At 39.7% G+C, this 27,103-nt stretch overlaps 1 protein-coding gene across 1 annotated transcript; it reads left to right on the forward strand.

Moving 5' to 3' along the window:
* The first annotated feature begins 1,347 nt into the window (after window positions 1-1,347).
* afg3l2 (AFG3-like AAA ATPase 2) lies at window positions 1,348-25,653 on the forward strand. Its single transcript, XM_029624256.2, has 17 exons — window positions 1,348-1,613; window positions 4,370-4,469; window positions 4,629-4,709; window positions 6,495-6,622; window positions 7,563-7,715; window positions 7,908-7,982; window positions 8,095-8,219; window positions 8,570-8,846; window positions 9,147-9,284; window positions 10,944-11,097; window positions 12,312-12,419; window positions 12,745-12,870; window positions 20,712-20,822; window positions 21,900-22,015; window positions 23,580-23,780; window positions 24,583-24,777; window positions 24,896-25,653. Exons 1-17 carry the CDS (start codon window positions 1,512-1,514, stop codon window positions 25,130-25,132), a joined length of 2,427 nt encoding a protein of 808 aa, XP_029480116.1. The 5' UTR covers window positions 1,348-1,511; the 3' UTR covers window positions 25,133-25,653.
* The last annotated feature ends 1,450 nt before the right edge of the window (window positions 25,654-27,103 follow it).

Here is a 27,103-nt window from a genome sequence, read left to right on the forward strand (position 1 = left end):
ACGACAACTGACCCGTATGGTGGATGGAGTGAGGAAGCCCAGTGGTTGGTGCAGGCCGACTGACCCATATGGTGGATGGAGTGAGGAAGCCCAGTCCATCCAGTATTTTGTTTTTTGAAGAACATACGTATATTTGGGTTATGTGAGATATCCTGTAAGAGCCTTCGTGCCCAAACCCCCTGCAGTGTGATAAAACGTCAACTGTTTGGACATGTCAAGTGTATGTAGATGGGAGGAGCATGCACCAGAATTCATGAAGTGCCCTGTTACATTGAAGGAGACCGAGGTGGCAAGAATTAGTCCAGCGTGTCTCCTATCCGGAGGTGGTCAGAAGAGTGGAAGAAGGGAGTAATGTTGAAGAAACCATGGTAGTTGAATCAGAGACTGTCGTGGAAATCTTGAATCACTTCCACTTTCAGATAACACACATGGTCACTCCCCTCTATGTAGATGATTAACACACCTTGGCCTCTTGCCACCATTATCTTTCTGTCTCAATTCATGCTTGTTTACAGATTATATTGGCGTAACCATAGCAACGATACAAAAAAACAAGACGCGCGTAATGCAGGTGTCTGTCTAATGATACTCATAGGATTACATAATGGCTTCCCTTAGTCTATAATGGCACAGACATACATATATAATACAACCATATGCCTTAAAGCTAGTCACAGGACCAGGCATTGACTTCCCTCAGGCCTACAACAGCACAGGCATACATTTTCTGCTTACGTTCTGTTTTTACAATGTAGTGATTAACTCCATGTTGACCCAGCTCTGTTCAACTGAGTACAGCCTTTATTCTGCTTGCACATGTCTATTAATTAACCTTATGTTGATTCTGCTTACTACTTCTGGGAGAACAGTCTAGATACTGGGAAATCACCCCTAGTCGTGAATTTTCTCCTGCAAGACCTCAGTAGATGTTGCTTGCCAAACGGATCCTGACACAATGCATGTTAAAAAAAAGACTTTGTATTGTTTATTGCATTGGTTTTAAACTGTACAGCGCAAACAAATAAGAAATCAGGCATTGTGAGTGCGGCTGAATGTTTTTTAAATTTATTTTACAGCAGAGGTATTACAAGGAATCTTGTCTATGAATGCTCTGTCTACACAGGCCCCTGAGCCTGTGTAGGGATGTGATTTGTTTTTTCACTGAAGGAGTGGGGTGGGGCTTTTTTTTAAAAATAAATGTTATTTTTGTATTGTATATGATGGTGATATTATAACCCTCCTTTCCCGCAATGGGTTTTCTTTTTCTTCCGTTCACTACCAGTACAGTAGGTGGCGGCTATAAACCAAATAGGTGTAGTCTGCCGTAAAAGAACAAGAGAAGCACTGCGTCATCACGTCATGTTGAAGGGAAAAAATAATGGCGGCTCTTGTAATGGGATGGCATAGTGCATGTATGAGATAAGTCTTCAAAACATTTTTTTTTGTGATAAATCGTTATGAAAAAAAAATAATCCGTTAGAATAACCAAGGTGTCAACGTAACAAGTCAGAATGGCTCACCGATACCTCCGCTTGTCAAGAGGTGGCAGGAATCTATTCAAAATGTTGCTGCCTCCAAACGTCAGAACAACTCACGTTAACGGTGCACGACTGGTGAGTTGCAATCTAGCCAACGACGTTACAACATCAAAACAAACAGCGCTAGTCGATTCTCATTGCATGACAAGGCATTACGAGTTTGTTTTGGCAATAAGTAGTCTTTACACGTGGTTTGTTTGTGGAAAATCTAGATACTGTCATAATCCAACATTATTTTGCCCAACAAAAACAACCTGTCATTCTAGCTAGCGTAACAGGCCTGCGAATGACATTGCCGTGGTTGGATAACACAGGGCGAGATTACATGATTAATTAAATTGTTATTTAACGTTAGCTTGTCAACTATCGCGTGTTAAACTAACGTTACAACATGTCTAGCTATTTTAGGTAACGTTATGTATACACGTGTAGTGACTATTTGCATTCGCCAATGTTAAAATACGGACTACGCGTGGTGATTTGTGTCCTTCCACACCAGATGCGATCAGGACACGCAGGTGGAAAGATCACAAAGAATTCTGAACGAAGTCATTTAATTTGGGGACAGGTCGAAACGCATATGAAACATTCATGGACATTTAACTAGCTAGCTTGCTGTTGGTAGCTAATTTGTCCTGGGATATATATACATTGGCTTGTTATTTTACTTGAAATGTACACTGTCCTTTTTCTTGCTGGATCTTTTGTAGAATATCAACCCAGTTTGAGTCACACAAAATCGTGTGTTCTCTATTCCTACAGTTAATCCACAGATGAAAGGGGAAAACCCAGTTAGTTAAAAAAGTGATCTCTCCTAGTAAGGTCTAATTTCTATTTTATGTGGTGTTTGCAACCTGCTGGACTGGAGTCTGGACCTCGTTCATCTTTAATTAAATCACCTAAGCGGGGTTATGCTCCTAAAAAACAATGAGGAGGAAGGACTTAAAGCGCATCGAGCGTCTAAAATAGAACCAAGTTGATAGAACCAAGGTTTATTTTAGCGCCTGGCTATGCAGACGCTCGCAAGCAATTTGGATGAAATGATTGAATAAGATGTATGTGTACGTTTATTTTGCAATGCTTGCACACGCAATGCAGCCAGTGTGGTCAGAATGTTGTTCAACTGACAGTTCAGGGAATTTTTAAGATTTCAGAGCGATCGTTAAACTAGCTAATGATGCTTCAGTTTTTTTAATCTCTACCTATTTTTTGTTGTAGTGTTACTCTGAGAAATGACAGTAGGCAGGCGCACCAACAAAAAATGTAATGGTGCAATATTTCTGAAGTGTATTCCATGACGTTTTCACATGCACTTGGTTTCTATACGTAGTACTCAAGTAAAGACAAGTGTTTATCAAATATTTTATATTTTATTTCATGTTATCCAATTGGTAGTTACAGTCCTGTCTAGAGGTCGACCGATTATTATTTTTCAATGCCGATCAATCGGCCGATGTTTTTATTTATTATATATATATATATTTTATTTTTTTATATATATATATATAAAAATTGTAATAATGACAATTACAACAATACTGAATTAACACTTATTTTAACTTAATATAATACATCAATAAAATCAATTTAGCTTCAAATAAATAATGAAACATGTTCAATTTGGTTTAAATAATGCAAAAACAAAGTGTTGGAGAAGAAAGTAATATGTGTGCCATGTAAAAAAAGCTAACGTTTAAGTTCCTTGCTCAGAACATGAGAACATATGAAAGTTAGTGGTTCCTTTTAACATGAGACTTCAAAATTCCAAGGTAAGAGGTTTTAGCTTGTAGTTAATATAGTATTTATAGGACTATTTCTCTCTATACCATTTGTATTTCATATACCTTTGACTATTGGATGTTCTTATAGGCACTTTAGTATTGCCAGTGTAACAGTATAGCTTCCGTCCTCCTCCTCGCCCCTACCTGGGCTCGAACCAGGAACACATCGACAACAGCCACACTCGAAGCAGCGTTACCCATCGCTCCACAAAAGCCGCGGCACTTGCAGCGCAAGGGGAATAACTACTCCAAATCTAAAAGCGAGTGACATTTGAAACAGTATTAGCGCACACCCAGCTCACTAGCTAGCCATTTCATATTGGTTACACCAGCCATTAGGCTGATAGGCTTGAAGTCATAAACATCAGTGTTTTTGCGAAGAGCTGCTGGCAAAACGCACAAAAGTGCTGTTTGAATGAATGATTAGGGGCCTGCTGCTGCTCAGTCAGACTGCTCTATCAAATCAGACTTAATTATAACATAATAACACACAGAAATACGAGCCTTTGGTCATTAATATGGTTGAATCCGGAAATGATCGATTAATCGGTCAACCTCTAGTCCTGTCCCATCGCTGCAACTCCCATATGAACTCGGGAGAGGTTTGGAATCCTGGAATCGATCCAGGTCCTCTAGTGGCACAGCTAGCAACTGCGATTCAGTGCTTTAGACCACTGCGCCACTCGGGAGGCCCGTGTTTCTCAATTCTAACTATTCTAACACTACTACTTAAATACGCCAATGGCTTAAAAACTAGACGCAGTTGAAGGTGTGCTGCTGTTTGATTCGATCAAAACGTTTAAAAGGACGATGGAGTTGAGGAAAAAGTGCATTTATTTAGTGCAACATAATTTTTCCCAAGCTTTCAGGTTATGTATGTATTATGTATGGCTCAGTTGATAGGGCATGGCGCTTGCAACACCAGTGTTGTGGGTTCGAAGCCCTGGATCGTCCATACATAACATGAATGCATACATGACTAAGTAGCTTTGGATAAAAGCGTCTGCTAAATGGCATATGTTATGTTGATTGTCATCTTTCATTTTCAAGGTCTCCAGCCAAGCAGACAGCCAGATAGTACTTGAAAGGAGGACTCTGTTTGAACATGTGTTAGGTGCCTATCAAAGACTCTGCTCCAAACCACCAAAAGGTATGAACCTCACCGTTCACTGTATTCATCTAGCAGATTCTCATTCTTTCTGATTATATATAAAACGAAGCATAATATATTTATGGGTCATTAAAATGAGAAGTTTTTCATGGTCATTTATGATTTTGTGCGCTCTAAAGTTTGGTGTTCTTACTTCAGGATTTGAAAAATATTTCCCCAATGGTCCGAAGAGTGCGCCGAAGAGCAGTGAATCCAACCCAACCAGTGGAGAAGCCAAAGGTAATTTAAACCACTGACAAAATATACTTTCTCGTCCTATGTCGTTAGCTGGCTAAGACCTACTGAACACTACAGTGCATTCGGAAAGTATTCAGACCCCTTCCCTTTTTCCACATTTTGTTACGTTACAGCCTTATATTAAAATATATTAAATAAAAAACAATCCTCATAAAAATACAAATAAACGAGGAGTGCCCCATAATGACATCACAATACCCCATAATGACAAAGCGAAAACAGGTTTTTAGACCTTTTTGCACATGTATTAATGTATTCAGACCCTTTGCTATGAGACTCAATTGAGCTCTGGTGCATCCTGTTTTGCATTGATCATCCTTGAGATGTTTCTACAACTTCATTGGAGTCCACCTGTGGTAAATTCAATTGATTGGACATGATTTGGAAAGGCACACACCTGTCTGTATAAAGTTCTACAGTTGACAGTGAATGTCAGAGCAAATCTGGGGATGGTTTATCTAAACATTTCTGCAGCATTGAAGGTCCCCAAGAACAGTGGCCTCCATCATTCTTAAATGAAAGTTTGGAACCACCAACACTCTTCTCAGAGCTGGCTGCCTGGCCAAACTGAGCAATTGGGGGAGAAGGGCCTTGATCAGGAAGTTGACCAAGAACCTGATGGTCACTCTGACAGAGTTCCGGGAGGTGACCAAGAACCTGATGGTCACTCTGACAGAGCTCCAGAGTTCCGGGAGGTGACCAAGAACCTGATGGTCACGCTGACAGAGTTCCTCTGTGGAGATGGGAGAACCTTCCAGAAGGACAACCATCTCTGCAGCACTCCACCAATCAGGCCTTTATGTTAGAGTGGCCAGACGGAAGCCACTCTTCAGTCAAAGGCACATGACAGCCCACTTGGAGTTTGCCAAATGGCACCTAAAGACTCTCAGACCATGAGAAACAAGATTCTCTGGTCTGATGAAACCAAGATTGAAGTCTTTGGCCTGAATGCCAAGTGTCACGTCTGGAGGAAACATGGCACCATCCCTACGGTGAAGCATCCCTACGGCAGCATCACGCTGTGGGAATGTTTTTCAGCAGCAGGGACTGGGAGACTAGTCAAGGTCGAGGGAAAGTACAGAGGTCCTTAATGAAAACCTGCTCCGGAGTGTTCAGGACCACAGACTGGGGGCGAAGGTTCACTTTCCAACAGAACAACGACCCTAAGCATACAGCCAAGAGAACGCAGGAGTGGCTTCGGGACAAGTCTGTCCTTGAGTGGTAATCGAGAGCCCGATCAAAACATCTCTGGAGAGACCTGAAAATAGCTGTGCAGCGACACTCCCCCTCCAACCTGACAGAGCTCGAGAGGATCTGCAGAGAAGAATGGGAGACACTCAAAGGCTGTAATCGCTGCCAAAGGTGCTTCAACAAAGTACTGAGTATAAAGGGTCTGAATACTTATGTCAAAGTGATATTTTTTTATTGAATTGTTATACATTTTCTAAACACCTGTTTTTGCTTTGTCATTATGGGGTATTGTGTGTAGATTGTGGGGGGAAAAAACAATTGAATCCATTTTAGAATAAGGCCGTAACGTAACAAGATGGTGAAAAAGTCAAGGGGGTCTGAATTCTTTCCCAAATGCACTGTATGTGTTGATTAACAAAATGTTCACTTTTCCAGTATTTAGATGAGGTATGTCATCATGTAAATGATACCTATGGAAGCCTCTGTTTACTTCTGCACTACACCAATTCCATCTTCTAAGCAGAGGGTTGACTTCGGTTTTAGGCTGAAAACTGATGTGTCTATCTGCCTTCTCAGAGGCCAAGCCAACTACCAATGCACAGAAGGCCACTGGTAGATCTAGTGGAGGAGGTGGGGCCTCAGGCGGAGGAGGAAAAAGGGGAGGCAGGAAGGATGAGTCCCATTGGTATAGCCGGCTACAAAAGGTGAGAATCGACACCTGAAACCTGGTCGGAAGTTGACTTAATGATCTGGGTATTTGGAGCTAACCAAGGTCTTACTACTCATACCATTATTTTTGCACTACTGTTAGCATCATGTCAATGCTAAACTGTTGTAAACAAAACCCAACAAGACAATTGTTAGAGGAATTTAACTCCAACATGTTCATTAACCAATTCAATTAAAACACTGTCCGTTTCTAAGAATTTGTAAGATACTTATTTGCATAAAATGGACAGAGACCAGTCTGAAAATTAATCAGTAGCGTTTATTTTCCGGGAGCTCTCCTCATAATACCATGTACATTAGTTTATATACCTCACATTTCGTCATAAATGTCTCTCCTCCTCTCGGATACAATGGCAATACAGTTCACAAGCCTTCCCACATTGTCTGCCACCTGTTAAACAATCTACGACAAGCCCAAGGTCTCTCCCCTCCCTGGGTAGAGACAGAATGTCCTGTAAGGAACACAGTATTCCATCTACAAGCCCAAGGTCTCTCCCCTCTCTGGGTAGAGACAGAATGTCCTGTAAGGAACACAGTATTCCATCTACTACAAGCCCAAGGTCTCTCCCCTCCTTGGGTAGAGACAGAATGTCCTGTAAGGAACACAGCATTCCAGCCAGTCTGACGATAGCTCCATTCGTTTCTAACAAGGAACAGAAAGTCCTTGTTCTAAATTCTTGACTAAAACTACACACATTATATTCTGTATTATGATTATAATAAGATTCATACATCCATACAGTAACATAGTAGTGTTCTGCTTTCGTTATAGTTCAAGGTTAAATGTATACATCATTTAGTCATTATTCATAAAAATCCCATAACAACAATATAGTGCACAGAACAAATGAGACAAAAATGATACAATGAAATCGGTTGTTATTTCAAATTCTTCCGCAACGTGTTTATCCTTAGGGTGACGTGCCATGGGACGATAAGGAGTTCCGTATGTACTTCCTGAGTGGGGCTGCATTTTGGACCATGGTTACATATTTCTTTTTTTTACGGGAAGGCGGGAGAGAGGTCACTTGGAAAGACTTTGTCAATAACTACCTCTCGAAAGACGTCGTAAGTATTCTATTACTATCATTGATAGGGAAATGGTGTGTAATTTTTAACAATATAAAATTGTGTGTTATTAAGGCTCGAGGTTAGATGTTCGTTTGCGTGATGTATGGTGTGAATCTGATGATTTGTCCACTGCTGTTGACCATCTCACATTCTGGGGACTTGAATTTGGATCTTTTTTTTTCTCTCTAGGTTGACAGATTGGAAGTAATAAACAAGCGCTATGTGAAGGTGGTATTTACACCCGGAAAGACTCCAGTTGATGGAGTAAGTTAAATATTTGTACCCATATAATTGTAAAAAAATATATATACATGTGTTCTCTTCCTCACTTGTTAGAACAAAGGTAGTAATGAGTGGTTTATATTTTGGTACCCAGCAATACGTGTGGTTCAACATCGGCAGCGTGGACACGTTTGAGCGGAACCTAGAGACAGCTCAGTATGAGATGGGTATCGAGGGGGAGAACCGTCTGCCAGTGGTGTACTCCGCTGAAAGCGACGGGTAAGTTGGACACCAAATTGACTGAAATGGGAAGAGATCACCTTAATAAGAAATGCTCCTTTTTCCTTTACCGTCGGGAAAATTCAAAAGGCATTCGCACATCTGAGCAATCTAATTTGCAGGTGCATGGCAACAATTGAACAAGATGAAGGAAAAAGGAAACCGCACACTGCTCTTGATAGTATCACTGATCTTTAATGAGCTTACATATCGGCCTCACGGCCTTCGTCAGGGCTTTTAGCACAAGGGGTTAAAATGGAGGGGAGCAGAGTAGGGTTCATCTTTTAAAGCTTCCGTTAGGAACACGGCCCAGCTCTAATCCCAGTAGCACACCTCTCTTCTCCCCTCAGGTCGTTCCTGCTAAGCATGCTGCCCACCGTGCTCATCATCGGCTTCCTGCTCTTTATGCTGCGACGGGGGCCAGCAGGAGCTGGCCGACCGGGTGGCCGGGGCATGGGAGGACTATTCAGTGTCAGCGAGACAACGGCCAAGGTGTTGCGCGATGAGATCGACGTGAAGTTCAAGGACGTGGCAGGCTGCGAGGAGGCCAAGCTGGAGATCATGGAGTTTGTCAACTTCCTCAAGAACCCCAAGCAGTACCAGGACCTGGGCGCCAAGATCCCCAAGGTGAGCCAGCAGGAGAGAACTTTGCTTATAAGGATAAACAATATGTGAAAATTCCACTTAGCCTATCATAGGGCAAGGTGGAGCTACCACCATATTGCCTATACATATAAAAATTAAAAAAGTGATATCATCAGGGGATAGGGGCAGGGGGTTATTTCTAGGAGTAAGTAAGCAATGAGCATGTTCCAGAGGGTCGATATGTTATAGCAGTCTTCTGGGATGCACAGCATGACTGCAAAACAGCATGACTGCAAAACCGACATCCTGGAACACCACCAAAGTCATACTCTTCTGTCACAGGGGGCCATCCTGACGGGACCCCCTGGCACAGGGAAGACCCTGCTGGCCAAGGCCACCGCCGGAGAGGCCGACGTCCCCTTTATTACCGTAAATGGCTCAGAGTTCCTGGAGATGTTTGTGGGCGTGGGCCCCGCCAGGGTAAGTGACAACACTGTGGATCTTGGTGTCAGTATACTTTGGGTTGATGGACATTTCTGATTGATTGCATAATATATTGTTCATTTCACCATGTTTAGTTTTTTTCATCAAAGCTTAACTGTGTTCCAACGCTCTTTCATTTGAATGTCCACCTGACAAAGGGAAAGAACAGCCATCCAATTCTTTCACATCTACCTGCCCTGTCGAGGCCCGACCAGTAGTCCTCACCCTGCCCGGTAGTGCCTCGCCCTGCCCCGGTAGTGCCTCGCCCTGCCCCGGTAGTGCCTCGCCCTGCCCCGGTAGTGCCTCGCCCTGCCCCGGTAGTGCCTCGCCCTGCCCCGGTATTGCCTCGCCCTGCCCCGGTAGTGCCTCGCCCCGCCCGGTAGTGCCCCGTCCTGTCAGCCTTGCCAAGTGGAGCCATGTCCTAATGTTCATACTCACAATTCTTGACAGTTGCGTCTTGCTCTCGATTGGAAGATTTCTGAAGCAGGACTCCAGTTTCAAAGCAATATAAGTGATGGGCTTGGGCGGTATCCAGATTGTCATACCTGCATACCGACCTTTATACCATCCCAGTATATTTATTGGGTGATACCGGCACTGAACACGAGGGGCAATCTTTTTTAAATTTTTATCCGAAGGTTAGCAATGCAAACAAGTACATGTAAAATACCATAGCGAATGCTAGTTAAATGCTATAACAAACGCATTTCATATAGTCTCTTGCAAACTATTTGCAGTACAGACATCTCAGCTCATAAAGTTAAACAAGTAACAACATTTTTTTAAAAGTTTTTCTGCATGCACAAAACAAATATTAGACAGTATGGCTCTTGATCCAGAAGTGGTTTCTCTGCTCTTACCAATAGAGGAGCTTGATTGCAGGAAGCTAACCGCTTAGCTAGATAACTAGGTACTAAGTTGGCAAACCAAATGCACAACTGCAGAGCATCTAGCACATTTTTAGAAATTTTAACTTATTAGTTCTAAGATATATCTAGCTGGCAAACATGTAGTTGTGAATTCCATTCTGTAACTAGATAACCTAGTGCGTGCTGCACAATGGTGAGGGACTTCCAAGACTCTGGTCTCTCGTCGTTGTGTACTTGCAAACAAGCAACATGTGACAGGGGACAACCGGTCAGCTTCATAATGTGGCAGGTGAAATGAAGAACGCGGCAGGGTAGTCTAGTGGTTAGAGCGTTGGACTAGTAACCGGAAGGTTGCAAGTTCAAACCCCCGAGCTGACAAGGTACAAATCTGTCGTTCTGCCCCTGAACAGGCAGTTCAACCACTGTTCCTAGGCTGTCATTGAAAATAAGAAATTGTTCTTAACTGATTTGCTTAGTTAAATAAAGTAAAAAAATAAAAAAAGCAGATCGTGTTTTTTAAAAATATTTTTTTAATTTGTATTATTATCTCCTAACATATTGCACAAGTTGACTGCAGGTATTTACTTAATAAAAAAGTAGCTACAAATATTAAGATTTATTAAACTTTAAAGAAATAGTTTCAACAGTATTGAAAAACCATCCCGTGGCTAATTCCAAATACCCCGGTATACGGTATATAGGGTGTACCACCCAAGCCTATACACGGTGTAACGCCAAAGCCTAATGTACTCTGGGTTTTATTCTCTCCCTGCTTTGTGCTTTCCAGGTTCGAGATCTGTTTGTCATGGCCCGTAAGAATGCCCCTTGTATCCTCTTCATTGACGAGATTGACGCAGTAGGGCGCAAGCGAGGCAGAGGGAACTTTGGTGGCCAGAGCGAGCAGGAAAACACCCTCAATCAGCTGCTGGTCGAGATGGATGGTGTGTATCACTCAGGGTCAAATTAACGAAGGCTCGAGGCAAAAAAAAAAGTATAGTTCATCAAATCCAGCCAATATTTTGCAATGACTGGGGCAATGAATGCCCCAGCAAAATACGTAGTCCACTCATTTTGCGAGGTCTGTCTCTACACAGGCCACCGCAGTAGGGATGGACACGGTTTTTCGAATATCCAAACATACTTTAGTATTCAATTACTTGGGAGAGTATTCATTTTTTCTGAAAGAGAAAATAGGAAGTGAAGTGGGGAGATTTTATTCAATGCAAGAATGGAATTAAAATTACGGAATTAAGTTGGCTACAATGATCAACCAACATGTAGGCTGTTGTTTCATATGAATGGAGTTGTAGACATTGGACAGGGAGCGCAGTAACATGGCCTCAATTAGCCATGCTACCTGAGCTGGCTACCTGAGCTGGCTCGCTGGCTGGCTACTGATTGAAATTATAAGTTAGATGAGTGTTTCTTAATCCTGGTCCGGTAGACCCAAAGTGGTCCACATTGTTTTTAGTTTTTGCCCTAGCACTTACACACCCGATTCCACTAATCAAAGGTTTGATAGTTGATTCGGTGTTTCCCCTGGTATTGGGCGTGGCCAATTGCACGTTCTCCAACCAATGTTTTTATCAGCCACCCTCTTGGCCACATAGACATTTTGCGGTTTAATGCTGATTTCCTGCAATTCAACAAATCTTTTCATGGGGCTGGGAGAATGTAATGGCATTTTTAAAGCTACTTTCCTGCAATTATCTTTGTTCGTATGCGTGACTCAAACATTATAACGAAATAACTGGGGGCCCCATGCCAAATCTTTTATTCACACTCAAAGTATTTTTGTTAATTCTCTAAGATCTTGTAAAAAAATAAATATATAGGTTTATCCTACATACTTTTATGTACATCTATAGATTGGTGTCTGTTTGGAAGCACACCACTGGTGGGAAAATGCACATTTTCTTAATGATTTTTAGAATATTCTATCACCAGTTGGATGGGAACCTAGCTACTGACAGGAGCTAGGCCCGCTATTGCTAAATGAATATAGGGGAAACCCTGATAATGGAATCAGGTTTGTGTGTCGCTAGGGTTAAAAACTAAAATATGCCACCCCTTTTGGGGTCGACCAGGATTAAGAAACACTGATATAAACAGAATCCATATGACACTGTCACCTACCATTTTTCTCTCTTTCCAGGGTTCAACACGGCAACCAATGTAGTAGTGCTAGCAGGTACTAATAGACCTGACATCCTGGACCCTGCACTGATGAGGCCCGGACGCTTTGACAGACAGATTTACATTGGTACGAGACCATATTTTTATTTTATCATATGCCCCCGTACTGCTTGGGTTTCGTCCTGTTCTGGTTTAATGTACCGGTAGTTTTGAATATGGTAAAAGAAAATATGAATCCACTGTAATAAAGGAACATTAAAGTTGTACTATGGTTATCTGTTAATGAACCACCATGTAATAGTGAAGCTATTACCACAACATGTCACATATCATAACCTATCCAGGAGCCTGAAATTGGTTTCGTTTTTAGTAGTAATTGGTCAACTTTTAGTTGATGCTAAAAGGAATGACTGACCAAGATTGGAAACTGTCATTGCCATTGTTTTTCGCAGGTCATCCGGACATTAAAGGCAGATCGTCCATATTTAAAGTGCACTTGAGGCCTTTGAAAATGGATGCAGAGATGGACAAAGAAGCTCTCGCCAGGAAAATGGCTGCCCTCACCCCAGGCTTCTCAGGTAGGTTTTTGAGGCACACAGGGGATGCCATCCTAGACAATGGTGTCAGAACTGCCATCATTGGGTTTATAGGCCTAGTTACAATGATCAAACTGTTAACATATTGTTGACAAACCATATTCAGAATGTCATATACTGCATACCAGGGTTTAAGTTAACTGGTAATAACCAGCTTTTGCGCATTTAAAAAAATATATTTAAAGCTACAATATGTCACTCTTTGGGTGACCTGATCAAATCCACATAGAAATTTGAATTGTAGATCTGTCATTCTCATTGAAATCAAGTCTAAGAAGTGGTAGATCTGTTCTATGTGCACTATTACTGTGCTTAAGTTTAGTTTTTGTTTTTTTCGGATTTGTGCACAAGCTGAAAATACGATATTTTTGGTTATGGAAAATATTTTTCACAGGGGTACAATGATTCTCTACACTGTAGTTGCTTTTATTATTTTTTTAAACTTAAACTGAAGTTAGGTGAACTATTAGAATTTTAGCAACCAGGAAATGGCGAAGCGATTTCTGCACGGTACATCTTTTAAAAGCCGATAAATGAAATTGTAGCAGGTGAAATTTTGGATATCATTATTTTATTTTTTATTTTTTTTATTTTACTAGGCAAGTCAGTTAAGAACAAATTCTTATTTTCAATGACTGCCTAGGAACAGTGGGTTCAGGGGAACTGTTCAGGGGCAGAACGACAGATTTGTACCTTGTCAGCTCAGGGATTCGAACTTGCAACCTTTCGGTTACTAGTCCCAACGCTCTAACCACTAGGCTACCCTGCCGCCCCAATCATGCATCCCTATTGCTCACTTGAGCACTTTCCTCTCACTCCTTGCGCGCTGACTTAGGTGCATGCTGCTGAGAGAGCAAGATTGGAGTCTTGGGCTTCTGTTGATGTAAGAGGATGTGATGCCTTTTTCATTGAAGTAAAATGAAAATTAGAGAGTACAGAGAATTAGAGAGTACAGTGAAAAGCCTACAAGGGGAATTTCCTTAAAGATACGTTTTTAATACTGATGGGAAGAATGTTGGCACGGCCAAATTGCAGGCTACCGTGCAACTCGCTATTTAGGTAGGATGCAATTTAACTTATTTTTTTCGTATTTATAATTTTGTACTACTTACTGTATATCATTGTTATTATTGTAGACCTATTTATTAATTAAAACCAGTCTATAAATATGCACAATGTGTTTTGTTTCATTCTGTTGAGACATGTTTAAGATGGGTTGTAGGCCTGTTGTAAAATTAATATTAGCATATTACTGTCATTTGTTGGGTACGGTAGGCACTAGCCTTTCTTGGTAATTGCTGCAGTACAGCCTGTTCAATAATTTTGTGAAGGTTTATTAAACCAGTTCGTAAATGTTTTGTTTCAATCTGAGCCATTTTCTTTGGACAAATTTAAGTTCCAACTGTAATGTTCGCCGCAATATAATATCCTACTCGTATTTTTCCTTATACACAATGGCTTGACTCACCCTAATAAAGTTTAGAAACTTTTGTGAAGGTGTGGCTATTAGCCTGTTATACTGCAGTCCTATGATATGAAGGCATTGCACACCGTCGCACCAATTCAACCCCAACAGTTGGAACTTGAGGTGAGGAAGAATGTTTTAGTTACACCAAATCTTAAAATATAATGCTTATCTTCATTAAAAAATATTTAAAAAATAGATTCTGATTTTGAACATTTGCGAAGTAGCCTCCTGTACACCTATATGTGTATAACAGGCGCGGTAGTCTGACAAGGATAATGAAATGTATGTTGGTGCCGTAGCATGCCACAGACATATCTCTCTCTCTGGTGCTAGGCCTAAGCTTCTCTTCCTTTTTTATATTTATTTGTTAAATATGAATATCCTACAGTCTGTATATGCAATGCCCTGCTGCATTCAGCGTTCAAATATCCCACAGCTGAACCGTGAGGTGGACAACTGTTATTTTAGGAAAGTAAAAAACAATAACACAAATTATAACACATGAAACAATAGGCTGTACATTTTGTAATGCTGCACATTGAAACACAAGGAATAGTGTTTTTTTTTGATAATGGCTGTTTTTAAGGACAGGTAATCTGTTTATTGTTTTGATAATGGCTGTTTTTAAGGACAGGTAATCTGTTTGTTTTTGATAATGGCTGTTTTTAAGGACAGGTAATCTGTTTATTGTTTTGATAATGGCTGTTTTTAAGGACAGGTAATCTGTTTGTTTTTGATAATGGCTGTTTTTAAGGACAGGTAATCTGTTTATTGTTTTGATAATGGCTGTTTTTAAGGACAGGTAATCTGTTTATTGTTTTGATAATGGCTGTTTTTAAGGACAGGTAATCTGTTTATTGTTTTGATAATGTTTGTTTTTGATAGGTTTATGGCTGTTTTTAAGGACAGGTAATCTGTTTATTGTTTTGATAATGGCTGTTTTTAAGGACAGGTAATCTGTTTATTGTTTTGATAATGGCTGTTTTTAAGGACAGGTAATCTGTTTATTGTTTTGATAATGGCTGTTTTTAAGGACAGGTAATCTGTTTATTGTTTTGATAATGGCTGTTTTTAAGGACAGTTTTTAAGGACAGGTAATCTGTTTTGTTTTGATAATGGCTGTTTTTAAGGACAGGTAATCTGTTTATTGTTTTTGATAATGGCTGTTTTTAAGGACAGGTAATCTGTTTATTTTTTGATAATGGCTGTTTTTAAGGACAGGTAATCTGTTTATTGTTTTGATAATGGCTGTTTTTAAGGACAGGTAATCTGTTTGTTTTTTGATAATGGCTGTTTTTAAGGACAGGTAATCTGTTTATTTTTTGATAATGGCTGTTTTTAAGGATAATCTGTTTATTGTTTTGATAATGGCTGTTTTTAAGGACAGGTAATCTGTTTGTTTTTGATAATGGCTGTTTTTAAGGACAGGTAATCTGTTTATTGTTTTGATAATGGCTGTTTTTAAGTAATTTGATAATCTGGCTGTTTTTAAGGACAGGTAATCTGTTTATTGTTTTGATAATGGCTGTTTTTAAGGACAGGTAATCTGTTTATTGTTTTGATAATGGCTGTTTTTAAGGACAGGTAATCTGTTTGTTTTTTGATAATGGCTGTTTTTAAGGACTGTTTTTTGATAATGGCTGTTTTTAAGGACAGGTAATCTGTTTATTGTTTTGATAATGGCTGTTTTTAAGGACAGGTAATCTGTTTATTGTTTTGATAATGGCTGTTTTTAAGGACAGGTTTATTGTTTTGATAATGGCTGTTTTTAAGGACAGGTAATTTTTGATAATGGCTGTTTTTAAGGACAGGTAATCTGTTTATTGTTTTGATAATGGCTGTTTTTAAGGACAGGTAATCTGTTTATTGTTTTGATAATGGCTGTTTTTAAGGACAGGTAATCTGTTTGTTTTTGATAATGGCTGTTTTTAAGGACAGGTAATCTGTTTGTTTTTGATAATGGCTGTTTTTAAGGACAGGTAATCTGTTTATTGTTTTGATAATGGCTGTTTTTAAGGACAGGTAATCTGTTTATTGATTTTTTTTAAGATAATCTGTTTATTGTTTTGATAATGGCTGTTTTTAAGGACAGGTAATCTGTTTGTTTTTGATAATGGCTGTTTTTAAGGACAGGTAATCTGTTTATTGTTTTGATAATGGCTGTTTTTAAGGACAGGTAATCTGTTTATTGTTTTGATAATGGCTGTTTTTAAGGACAGGTAATCTGTTTATTGTTTTGATAATGGCTGTTTTTAAGGACAGGTAATCTGTTTATTGTTTTGATAATGGCTGTTTTTAAGGACAGGTAATCTGTTTATTTTTTGATAATGATAATGGCTGTTTTTGTTTTGAAGGACAGGTAATCTGTTTGTTTTTGATAATGGCTGTTTTTAAGGACAGGTAATCAGGTAATCTGTTTGTTTTTGATAATGGCTGTTTTTAAGGACAGGTTCTGTTTATTGTTTTGATAATGGCTGTTTTTAAGGACTGTTTGTTTTTGATAATGGCTGTTTTTAAGGACAGGTAATCTGTTTATTGTTTTGATAATGGCTGTTTTTAAGGACAGGTAATCTGTTTATTGTTTTGATAATGGCTGTTTTAAGGACAGGTAATCTGTTTGTTTTTGATAATGGCTGTTTTTAAGGATAATCTGTTTATTGTTTTGATAATGGCTGTTTTTAAGGACAGGTAATCTGTTTTGTTTTTGATAATGGCTGTTTTTAAGGACAGGTAATCTGTTTATTGTTTTGATAATGGCTGTTTTTAAGGACAGGTAATCTGTTTATTGTTTTGATAATGGCTGTTTTTAAGGACAGGTAATCTGTTTGTTTTTGATAATGGCTGTTTTTAAGGACAGGTAATCTGTTTATTGTTTTGATAATGGCTGTTTTTAAGGACAGGTAATCTGTTTATTGTTTTGATAATGGCTGTTTTTAAGGACAGGTAATCTGTTTATTGTTTTGATAATGGCTGTTTTTAAGGACTGTTTGTTTTTGTAATCTGTTTTTAAGGACAGGTTCTGTTTTTGATAATGGCTGTTTTTAAGGACAGGTAATCTGTTTATTGTTTTGATAATGGCTGTTTTTAAGGACAGGTAATCTGTTTGTTTTTGATAATGGCTGTTTTTAAGGACAGGTAATCTGTTTATTGTTTTGATAATGGCTGTTTTTAAGGACAGGTAATCTGTTTGTTTTTGATAATGGCTGTTTTTAAGGACAGGTAATCTGTTTGTTTTTGATAATGGCTGTTTTTAAGGACAGGTAATCTGTTTATTGTTTTGATAATGGCTGTTTTTAAGGACAGGTAATCTGTTTGTTTTTGATAATGGCTGTTTTTAAGGACAGGTAATCTGTTTATTGTTTTGATAATGGCTGTTTTTAAGGACAGGTAATCTGTTTATTGTTTTGATAATGGTTTTTAAGGACTGTTTGTTTTTGATAATGGCTGTTTTTAAGGACAGGTAATCTGTTTATTGTTTTGATAATGGCTGTTTTTAAGGACAGGTAATCTGTTTATTGTTTTGATAATGGCTGTTTTTAAGGACAGGTAATCTGTTTATTGTTTTGATAATGGCTGTTTTTAAGGACAGGTAATCTGTTTGTTTTTGATAATGGCTGTTTTTAAGGACAGGTAATCTGTTTGTTTTTGATAATGGCTGTTTTTAAGGACAGGTAATCTGTTTGTTTTTGATAATGGCTGTTTTTAATCTGTTTGTTTTTGATAATGGCTGTAATCTGGTAATCTGTTTTTTGATAATGGCTGTTTTTAAGGACAGGTAATCTGTTTATTTTTGATAATGGCTGTTTTTAAGGACAGGTAATCTGTTTATTGTTTTGATAATGGCTGTTTTTAAGGACAGGTAATCTGTTTGTTTTTGATAATCTGTTTTTACTTTTTGATAATGGCTGTTTTTAAGGACAGGTAATCTGTTTGTTTAATGGCTGTTTTTAAGGACAGGTAATCTGTTTATTGTTTTGATAATGGCTGTTTTTTTACAGGTAATCTGTTTATTGTTTTGATAATGGCTGTTTTTAAGGACAGGTAATCTGTTTGTTTTTTGATAATGGCTGTTTTTAAGGACAGGTAATCTGTTTATTGTTTTGATAATGAACACAGGTAATCTGTTTTTGTTTTGATAATGGCTGTTTTTTAAGGACAGGTAATCTGTTTGTTTTTGATAATGGCTGTTTTTAAGGACAGGTAATCTGTTTATTGTTTTGATAATGGCTGTTTTTAAGGACAGGTAATCTGTTTATTGTTTTGATAATGGCTGTTTTTAAGGACAGGTAATCTGTTTATTGTTTTGATAATGGCTGTTTTTAAGGACAGGTAATCTGTTTGTTTTTGATAATGGCTGTTTTTAAGGACAGGTAATCTGTTTTTTTAAGGACAGGTAATCTTGTTTTTGATAATGGCTGTTTTTAAGGACAGGTAATCTGTTTATTGTTTTGATAATGGCTGTTTTTAAGGACAGGTAATCTGTTTATTGTTTTGATAATGGCTGTTTTTAATGGCTGGTAATCTGTTTGTTTTTGATAATGGCTGTTTTTAAGGACAGGTAATCTGTTTATTGTTTTGATAATGGCTGTTTTTAAGGACAGGTAATCTGTTTGTTTTTGATAATGGCTGTTTTTAAGGACAGGTAATCTGTTTATTGTTTTGATAATGGCTGTTTTTAAGGACAGGTAATCTGTTTATTGTTTTGATAATGGCTGTTTTTAAGGACAGGTAATCTGTTTGTTTTTGATAATGGCTGTTTTTAAGGACAGGTAATCTGTTTATTGTTTTGATAATGGCTGTTTTTAAGGACAGGTAATCTGTTTGTTTTTGATAATGGCTGTTTTTAAGGACAGGTAATCTGTTTATTGTTTTGATAATGGCTGTTTTTAAGGACAGGTAATCTGTTTATTGTTTTGATAATGGCTGTTTTTAAGGACAGGTAATCTGTTTTTGATTGGCTTTTTTAAGATAATCTGGTTTTGATAATGGCTGTTTTTAAGGACAGGTAATCTGTTTATTGTTTTGATAATGGCTGTTTTTAAGGACAGGTAATCTGTTTATTGTTTTGATAATGGCTGTTTTTAAGGACAGGTAATCTGTTTGTTTTGATAATGGCTGTTTTTAAGGACAGGTAATCTGTTTGTTTTTGATAATGGCTGTTTTTAAGGACAGGTAATCTGTTTGTTGTTTTTGAGGCTGTTTTTTAATAATCTGTTTGTTTTTGATAATGGCTGTTTTTAAGGACAGGTAATCTGTTTATTGTTTTGATAATGGCTGTTTTTAAGGACAGGTAATCTGTTTGTTTTTGATAATGGCTGTTTTTAAGGACAGGTAATCTGTTTGTTTTTGATAATGGCTGTTTTTAAGGACAGGTAATCTGTAATTGTTTTTAAGGACAGGTAATCTGTTTGTTTTTGATAATGGCTGTTTTTAAGGACAGGTAATCTGTTTATTGTTTTGATAATGGCTGTTTTTAAGGACAGGTAATCTGTTTATTGTTTTTGATAATGGCTGTTTTTAAGGACAGGTAATCTGTTTATTGTTTTTGATAATGGCTGTTTTTAAGGACAGGTAATCTGTTTATTGTTTTGATAATGGCTGTTTTTAAGGACAGGTAATCTGTTTATTGTTTTGATAATGGCTGTTTTTAAGGACAGGTAATCTGTTTATTGTTTAATGGCTGTTTTTATAATCTGTTTATTGTTTTGATAATGGCTGTTTTTAAGGACAGGTAATCTGTTTATTGTTTTGATAATGTTTTAAGGACAGGTAATCTGTTTATTGTTTTGATAATGTGTTTTTAAGGACAGGTAATCTGTTTATTGTTTTGATAATGGCTGTTTTTAAGGACAGGTAATCTGTTTATTGTTTTGATAATGGCTGTTTTTAAGGACATGTAATCTGTTTATTGTTTTGATAATGGATGTTTTTAAGGACAGGTAATCTGTTTATTGTTTTGATAATGGCTGTTTTTAAGGACAGGTAATGATCTGTTTATTGTTTTGCGCTGGCTGCGTGGGTGGACGCCCTAGTTCGTGCATTACAGATCCAATGCTTATGGATGACCAGTAAAGTGCTCAAATGTCAGTTCAATTTTTAAATTCCTGGTCACTTGTCTGGTGAAAACCCTGCTATACATACATACATACATACTGTACTGTATAATGTTGCATTTTCCCTGTACATTTTCATATTGATATTTGTATACAAAAATAACATACGAATTTGTGAGGTCTTTCTTACAATGCTCATATAGATATTTTCTGCCTTTCAATTTTTAATATGCTCGTTGAAAACTGCTGTGGATGAGGCTTAACTATAAAAAAATATATAAATTTGAATTCTGTTTTGTTAGGTGCTGATATTGCCAATGTGTGCAATGAAGCCGCGCTGATTGCTGCTCGCCACCTCGCGGACTCGATCAACCAGAAGCACTTTGAGCAGGCCATCGAACGTGTGATCGGAGGTGAGCACAAGCGCACACATATACAAATGAACACATCCTGATTTTGCTATATACCGTATTAAGCCACTGAATCTCAGTGCTAGAGGTGTCACTTACAGACCGTGGTTCGATTCCAGGCTGTATTTACAACCGGCCATGATCGGGAGTCCCGTAGGGAGGCGCACAATTGGCCCAGTTTCGTCCGGGGTTAGGCCGTCATTGTAAATAAGAATACGTTCTTAACTGACTTAAATTTTTATATATTTTTTTAACTAGACATTATCATTGTTTACTTTCACCCCTTTTTTGTGGTATCCAATTGGTAGTAACAGTCTTGTCTCATCACTGCATCTCCCAAACGGACTCGGGAGAGGTGAAGGTCGAGAGCCGTGCGTGTTTCCGAAGCACAACCCAGCCAAGCCGCACTGCTTCTTGACACAATGCCCACTTAACCCGGAAGCCAGCCGCACCAATGTGTCAGAGGAAACACTGTACAACTAGACTGTGTCAGCGTGCGCCAGGCCCACCACAGGAGTCGCTAGAGCGCGATGGGACAAGAACATCCCTGCCGGCCAAACCCTCCCCTAACTACGCAGGGCCAATTGTGTGCCGCCCTGTGGGTCTCCCGGTTGTGGCCGGCTGCAACATAGCCTGGACTCGAACCAGGATCTCTTGTGGCACAGCCTTAGACCACTGCGTCACTCGGGAGGCCTGACTTGCCTAGTTAATTCAAATGTGTAACATGTATTGGCTACTTACAAGCTGTGTTGTCATGACCAGCAAACCATAGAGATGCAAGGTGCTCTAATTGGACTTATCTGTCAATTGTAATGTGATTTATTCAATTTCACCTGAAATGTATTCAACTGAAAGTATAATGTATTCTAATCTATATGATCTAATTGAACTAGTGTGGCTTGATACATCGACGGGACTTTTTCCACAGCAACAAAGATCAAACATCATTGATTACTCACTTCTTCTGTTCTACCTCCTTCATTCAACCTTTTCCATATGAATTTGGTACCTTCTTTGTCATGCAGATTGTTTCCATGGTCACACAGGTATGTCAACTACTTTCTGTTGTTGAATGTACAGGTCTGGAGAAGAAGACTCAGGTCCTGCAGCCTGAGGAGAAAAAGACTGTAGCTTACCACGAGGCAGGGCACGCTGTGGCAGGCTGGTACCTGGAGCACGCTGACCCCCTGCTCAAGGTAGATTCTAGTCACTACCAACATTCTACCTGACTCTCTATACTGGTAGATCCTAGTCACTACCAACATTCTACCTGCCCATCTATACTGGTAGATTCTAGTCACTACCAACATTCTACCTGCCTCTCTATACTGGTAGATCCTAGTCACTACCAATATTCTACCTGCCTCTCTATAATGGTAGATCCTAGTCACTACCAACATTCTACCTGCCTCTCTATAATGGTAGATTCTAGTCACTACCAACATTCTACCTGCCTCTCTATACTGGTAGATCCTAGTCACTACCAACATTCTACCTGCCTCTCTATAATGGTAGATTCTAGTCACTACCAACATTCTACCTGCCCGTCTATACTGGTAGATTCTAGTCACTACCAACATTCTACCTGCCTCTCTATAATGGTAGATTCTAGTCACTACCAACATTCTACCTGCCCATCTATACTGGTAGATTCTAGTCACTACCAATATTCTACCTGCCTCTATGCTGGTAGATCCTAGTCACTACCAATATTCTACCTGCCCATCTATACTGGTAGATTCTAGTCACTACCAACATTCTACCTGCCCATCTATACTGGTAGATTCTAGTCACTACCAATATTCTACCTGCCTCTATGCTGGTAGATCCTAGTCACTACCAATATTCTACCTGCCCATCTATTAAATAAAAGTTTTTTTTTTTTTTTTTTTAACTAGGCAAGTCAGTTAAGAACAAATTCTTATTTTCAATAACGGCCTAGGAACAGTGGGTTAACTGCCTGTTCAGGAGCAGAACAACAGATTTGTACCTTGTCAGCTCGAGGGTTTGAACTTGCAACCTTCCAGTTACTAGTCCAACACTAACCAATATACAGGTCATTGTTTTGACCCAGTCGTTAATGCTAATCATTCTATTCATGCGATGTTACTATACTAAACAAATCATTATCATGTACCTAGCTAGCAGAGATTCAATGAGGATGAGCAACAAGAACTTGAATAAATAATGATTTAATAAATATAAAATAGGCCGCACTGTGCTGGTTAATTAATTAATGGAGTTCTCTGTGTTTACGGTTATTCGTTTTACGTTCTTTCTTGGGCTACTGACATGGGAGATATTGCATTTGTGAAATGATACATTGTTGCACAGGTTGTAGGAAGATCTACATACAACCGCCAACTGTTGCAAACCAAATGGTGGTATGGACAAATAATGTGTAGATAGATGAATTCCCTGCCTGGGCTGCGAGACAGTGGAATTATGACATTTAATACCATGGTCATGGTACTTTGCAGGAGTTGTTGTCCAACCAATCGACATCCAGGATCCAAACACTAATAATTTACGCTACACCGGCTGAGTTGGATGGTTTTTACCATGCAATCCTTAGAAAATGTGTTATGTTAATGTTGACGGCTTTGTAAAACCGTCAGTCTGACTAGCTCTAGAGAATATATGCATACTTTGCAAGATATTAAAGGGATAGTTCACTTTAAAAAAATATATAAAATAAGCCTGTATCAGCCAGATTTAATACAGGCCCAACTTACCACTGACATTTTGTCCTCTCTCCAGGTATCTATCATCCCCAGAGGCAAAGGGTTGGGCTATGCCCAGTACCTACCAAAGGAGCAGTACCTATACACCAAGGAGCAGCTGCTGGACAGGATGTGCATGACGCTGGGTGGCCGCGTGTCTGAGGAGATCTTCTTCGGTCGCATCACCACGGGGGCCCAGGACGACCTCCGGAAGGTCACCCAGAGTGCATACGCCCAGGTCTGTCCGTCCCCCTTCGTCCCCACCACCACCTTTATTAGCATTTTTATTGGTGTTTTTCTTTGTGTTTCACAGGGCTAGTACACAATGGGTTTATGATTGGGTAAGACGGTTGTACTAATCTCATGAAGGTGTGTGTGTGTCACATTCCAGTTATTTTTGTTGATGTTGTTGAAGTAGAGTGTATTATCATATGACATTTTGCATTTTATTGAGACCGTAATGAGAGAGATACATTCAAGTGGGAGAGTCTGTGAGAGGGGAGGACATGAGGATGGACCTCAAGTTTCCGGTGGGGAGAAGCATACACTGAGTGTACAAAATATTAGGAACACCTGGTCTTTCCATGATATAGACTGACCAGGTGAAAAGCTGGGATCTCTTATTGACGTCACTTGTTAAATCCACTTCAATCAGTGTAGATGAAGAGGAGGAGACCGGTTAAAGAAGGATTATATGTGTATGTGTGCCATTCAGAGGGTGACTGGGCAAGACAACATATTTAAGTGCCTTTGAACAGGGTATGGTAGTAGATGCCAGGCGCACCGGGTTGAGAGTGTGAAGAACTGCAACGTTACTGGGTTTTTCTCGCTCAACAGTTTCCTTGTTTGTGTCAAGAATGGTCCACCGACCCTGGTCTTTTGGGTTGTGAACATGAACCCAGACCATGGTGCCTGCACACATTTATATATATATATATATATATTTGTTTAATTAATTGAATATACTGAAAATCTCAGTCTGTTGTATTAGGACATTCCAATAAAGTGTTACTCTGTTTCTACACCATTATTTTTTACAGATTGTGCAGTTTGGCATGAATGACAAGGTGGGACAGGTGTCCTTCGACTTGCCCCGGCAGGGCGAGATGACCCTTGAGAAGCCCTACAGCGAGGCCACGGCGCGCCTCATCGACACGGAGGTACGCAATCTCATCCGAGAGGCGTACGAGCGTACCCACACCCTACTGGCTGAGAAGAAAGGCGATGTGGAGAAGGTACGTGTGGTGGTAGGACATAAAAACACTCGTAGGCTTACACTGTCTCACACAGACACACAAGTAAAACTTAAGCCAAATGTAATAATACATTTACCTTCAACGGTTGCCTGGTCAGGTGGCGCAGCGTCTGCTGGAGAAGGAGGTGCTGGACAAGAAGGACATGGTGGAGCTCCTGGGGCTGCGGCCGTTCGCTGAGAAGTCCACCTACGAGGAGTTTGTGGAGGGCACGGGGGGCATGGATGAGGACACATCCCTGCCTGAGGGCCTCAAGGACTGGAACAAGGAGCGAGACAAGGAGGAAAGCACAGAGGAACAGGTGGCCCGACAGATCTCCGGAGGGATGCCCTTCTAAACGGGGACTGCTTAGCCTCACCGATGGTCGTTTTTAGTATGAGGCTGTACTGAGATTAGAACAGGTTGGTGGAAGGATGTCAGTAAAACCCCACCTAAACGTTACCTGACTGAACCATGCCCAGGATCCCTCTGATTGGTCAGTTGCATCCTTTGCAATGGTCTGGGGGTGTATTCAGCGAGATGAAACATTCTGAATGTTGCAGATAAAAATGTCATACAGGAGTTAAAAGTTCTGTCATGGTTAGAGTAAACAAAATATATCAAATTTTGTTTTTGGGGGGGGGGTATTATTTTGGGTCAAGAAGACACTAGGCCACACATCAAACTAAAAACGATGTAGAAAATATAATAGACCAATTTATTTTATTTTATATAACTTACCTGTTTCTGGCCCTCAAAATTGATTTTGACAAACAAATCGGTCATAATAAAAATAAATCTGAGCCAAAAAGTTTTGCCGCCAAATCTTGTGTGTGTGATTTAACCTGTCATTAATAAAGCTATGTATTCCCTATTCAACATGGAGGAATAAGCATATCTGTTCACCACCAGAATATTTGAGCAGTTGGAAATCCCACTCATCGCTCACAGAGCGGGGTCACCGCTCACACATGAAATAAGAATTTAAAGTCATAAGACATGGCCAGATATGGAATTATTAACACATACTAACTACACTACAGCCTCTGAATGAGTGTCTTCATTTTGTTGTCAGCAAACTTATTCAATGATCTCTTACATCTAAAGCATACTTGACGGAAAACCTAAAATAATCATCCACCGGGGTCACCGCTCTGGAGATCATTATCCTTTCTCCTGCTCCAAATTCGCTGCATTTGTTTAGTTTAAAACAATATTTTAAGTTATACCCCATCTACTTTTGTGACTATGTACCATTTTTGTTTTGAAGTAGGCTTCAAGAAGCTTCAACATTTCAACAACATGTCAAAGGCTGCTGAACAAGGACCGACCTGATGATATGCGACCACTGTGTTAAAAAAGTGTTTCTCTCATCTCTTGATGGTCAGGTAGGCTACTTCAGTTGTAACTGTGGCTCTGTAGTGCTCACATTTTACAGTTGATGGACAACTTTTAACACTTAAATGGATATCTAAACGTCTCTGTTGCTGCTACGTGAGCTCATTCGTTGTCTTGCCATCAATTACACAGGCTGTGAACTATTTCTTAGTCGACTCATATCAACATCTCCGAGGATTAGTAGTGGAGGGAGGCTAAATAAATACACAAGAATAGGCCTAATTTAAAATAACAGTGGTGAAAAAATTGCGGAGAGAGAGAAGGGCCCCGGCCATTAAAAAAATGTAAATTTGTTTTTAGATCTTCTGTTTTTAGATCCTCTGCTTGCTCCAGCCAAATTACGCACGTTCTCCTCCTTCCTCCACTCTGCTCGCTCCAGCCAAATTACGCACGTTCTCCTCCTTCCTCCACTCTGCTCGCTCCAGCCAAATTACGCACGTTCTCCTCCTTCCTCCACTCTGCTCGCTCCAGCCAAATTACGCATGTTCTCCTCCTTCCTCCACTCTGCTCGCTCCAGCCAAATTACCTTCTCCTCCTTCCTCCACTCTGCTCGCTCCAGCCAAATTACGCTCCTCCTTCCTCCACTCTGCTCGCTCCAGCCAAATTACGCACTCCTCCTTCCTCCTCCAGCCAAATTACTGTTCTCCTCCTTCCTCCACTCTGCTCGCTCCAGCCAAATTACACACGTTCTCCTCCTTCCTCCACTCAAAGTACATTTCTCCTCCTTCCTCCACTCTGTCTAGATGTTCTCCTCCTTCCTCCACTCTGCTCCCAGCCTGTCTAGATGTTCTGTACCTCCACCCAGCCTGAACACGCCCCAGAGAGACTGACTACAGTGCTCTTTTCCAGGGGTTGGATGGGAGCACTGCCCTTGATCTTCATGCCTTAAGGCCCCCTTGAGTATAAGGCATGATGAGTGGGTCTTTGGGAG

The sequence above is a fragment of the Oncorhynchus nerka genome, linkage group LG20 (assembly GCF_034236695.1).
Source record: "Oncorhynchus nerka isolate Pitt River linkage group LG20, Oner_Uvic_2.0, whole genome shotgun sequence".
Lineage (NCBI taxonomy): Eukaryota > Metazoa > Chordata > Actinopteri > Salmoniformes > Salmonidae > Oncorhynchus > Oncorhynchus nerka.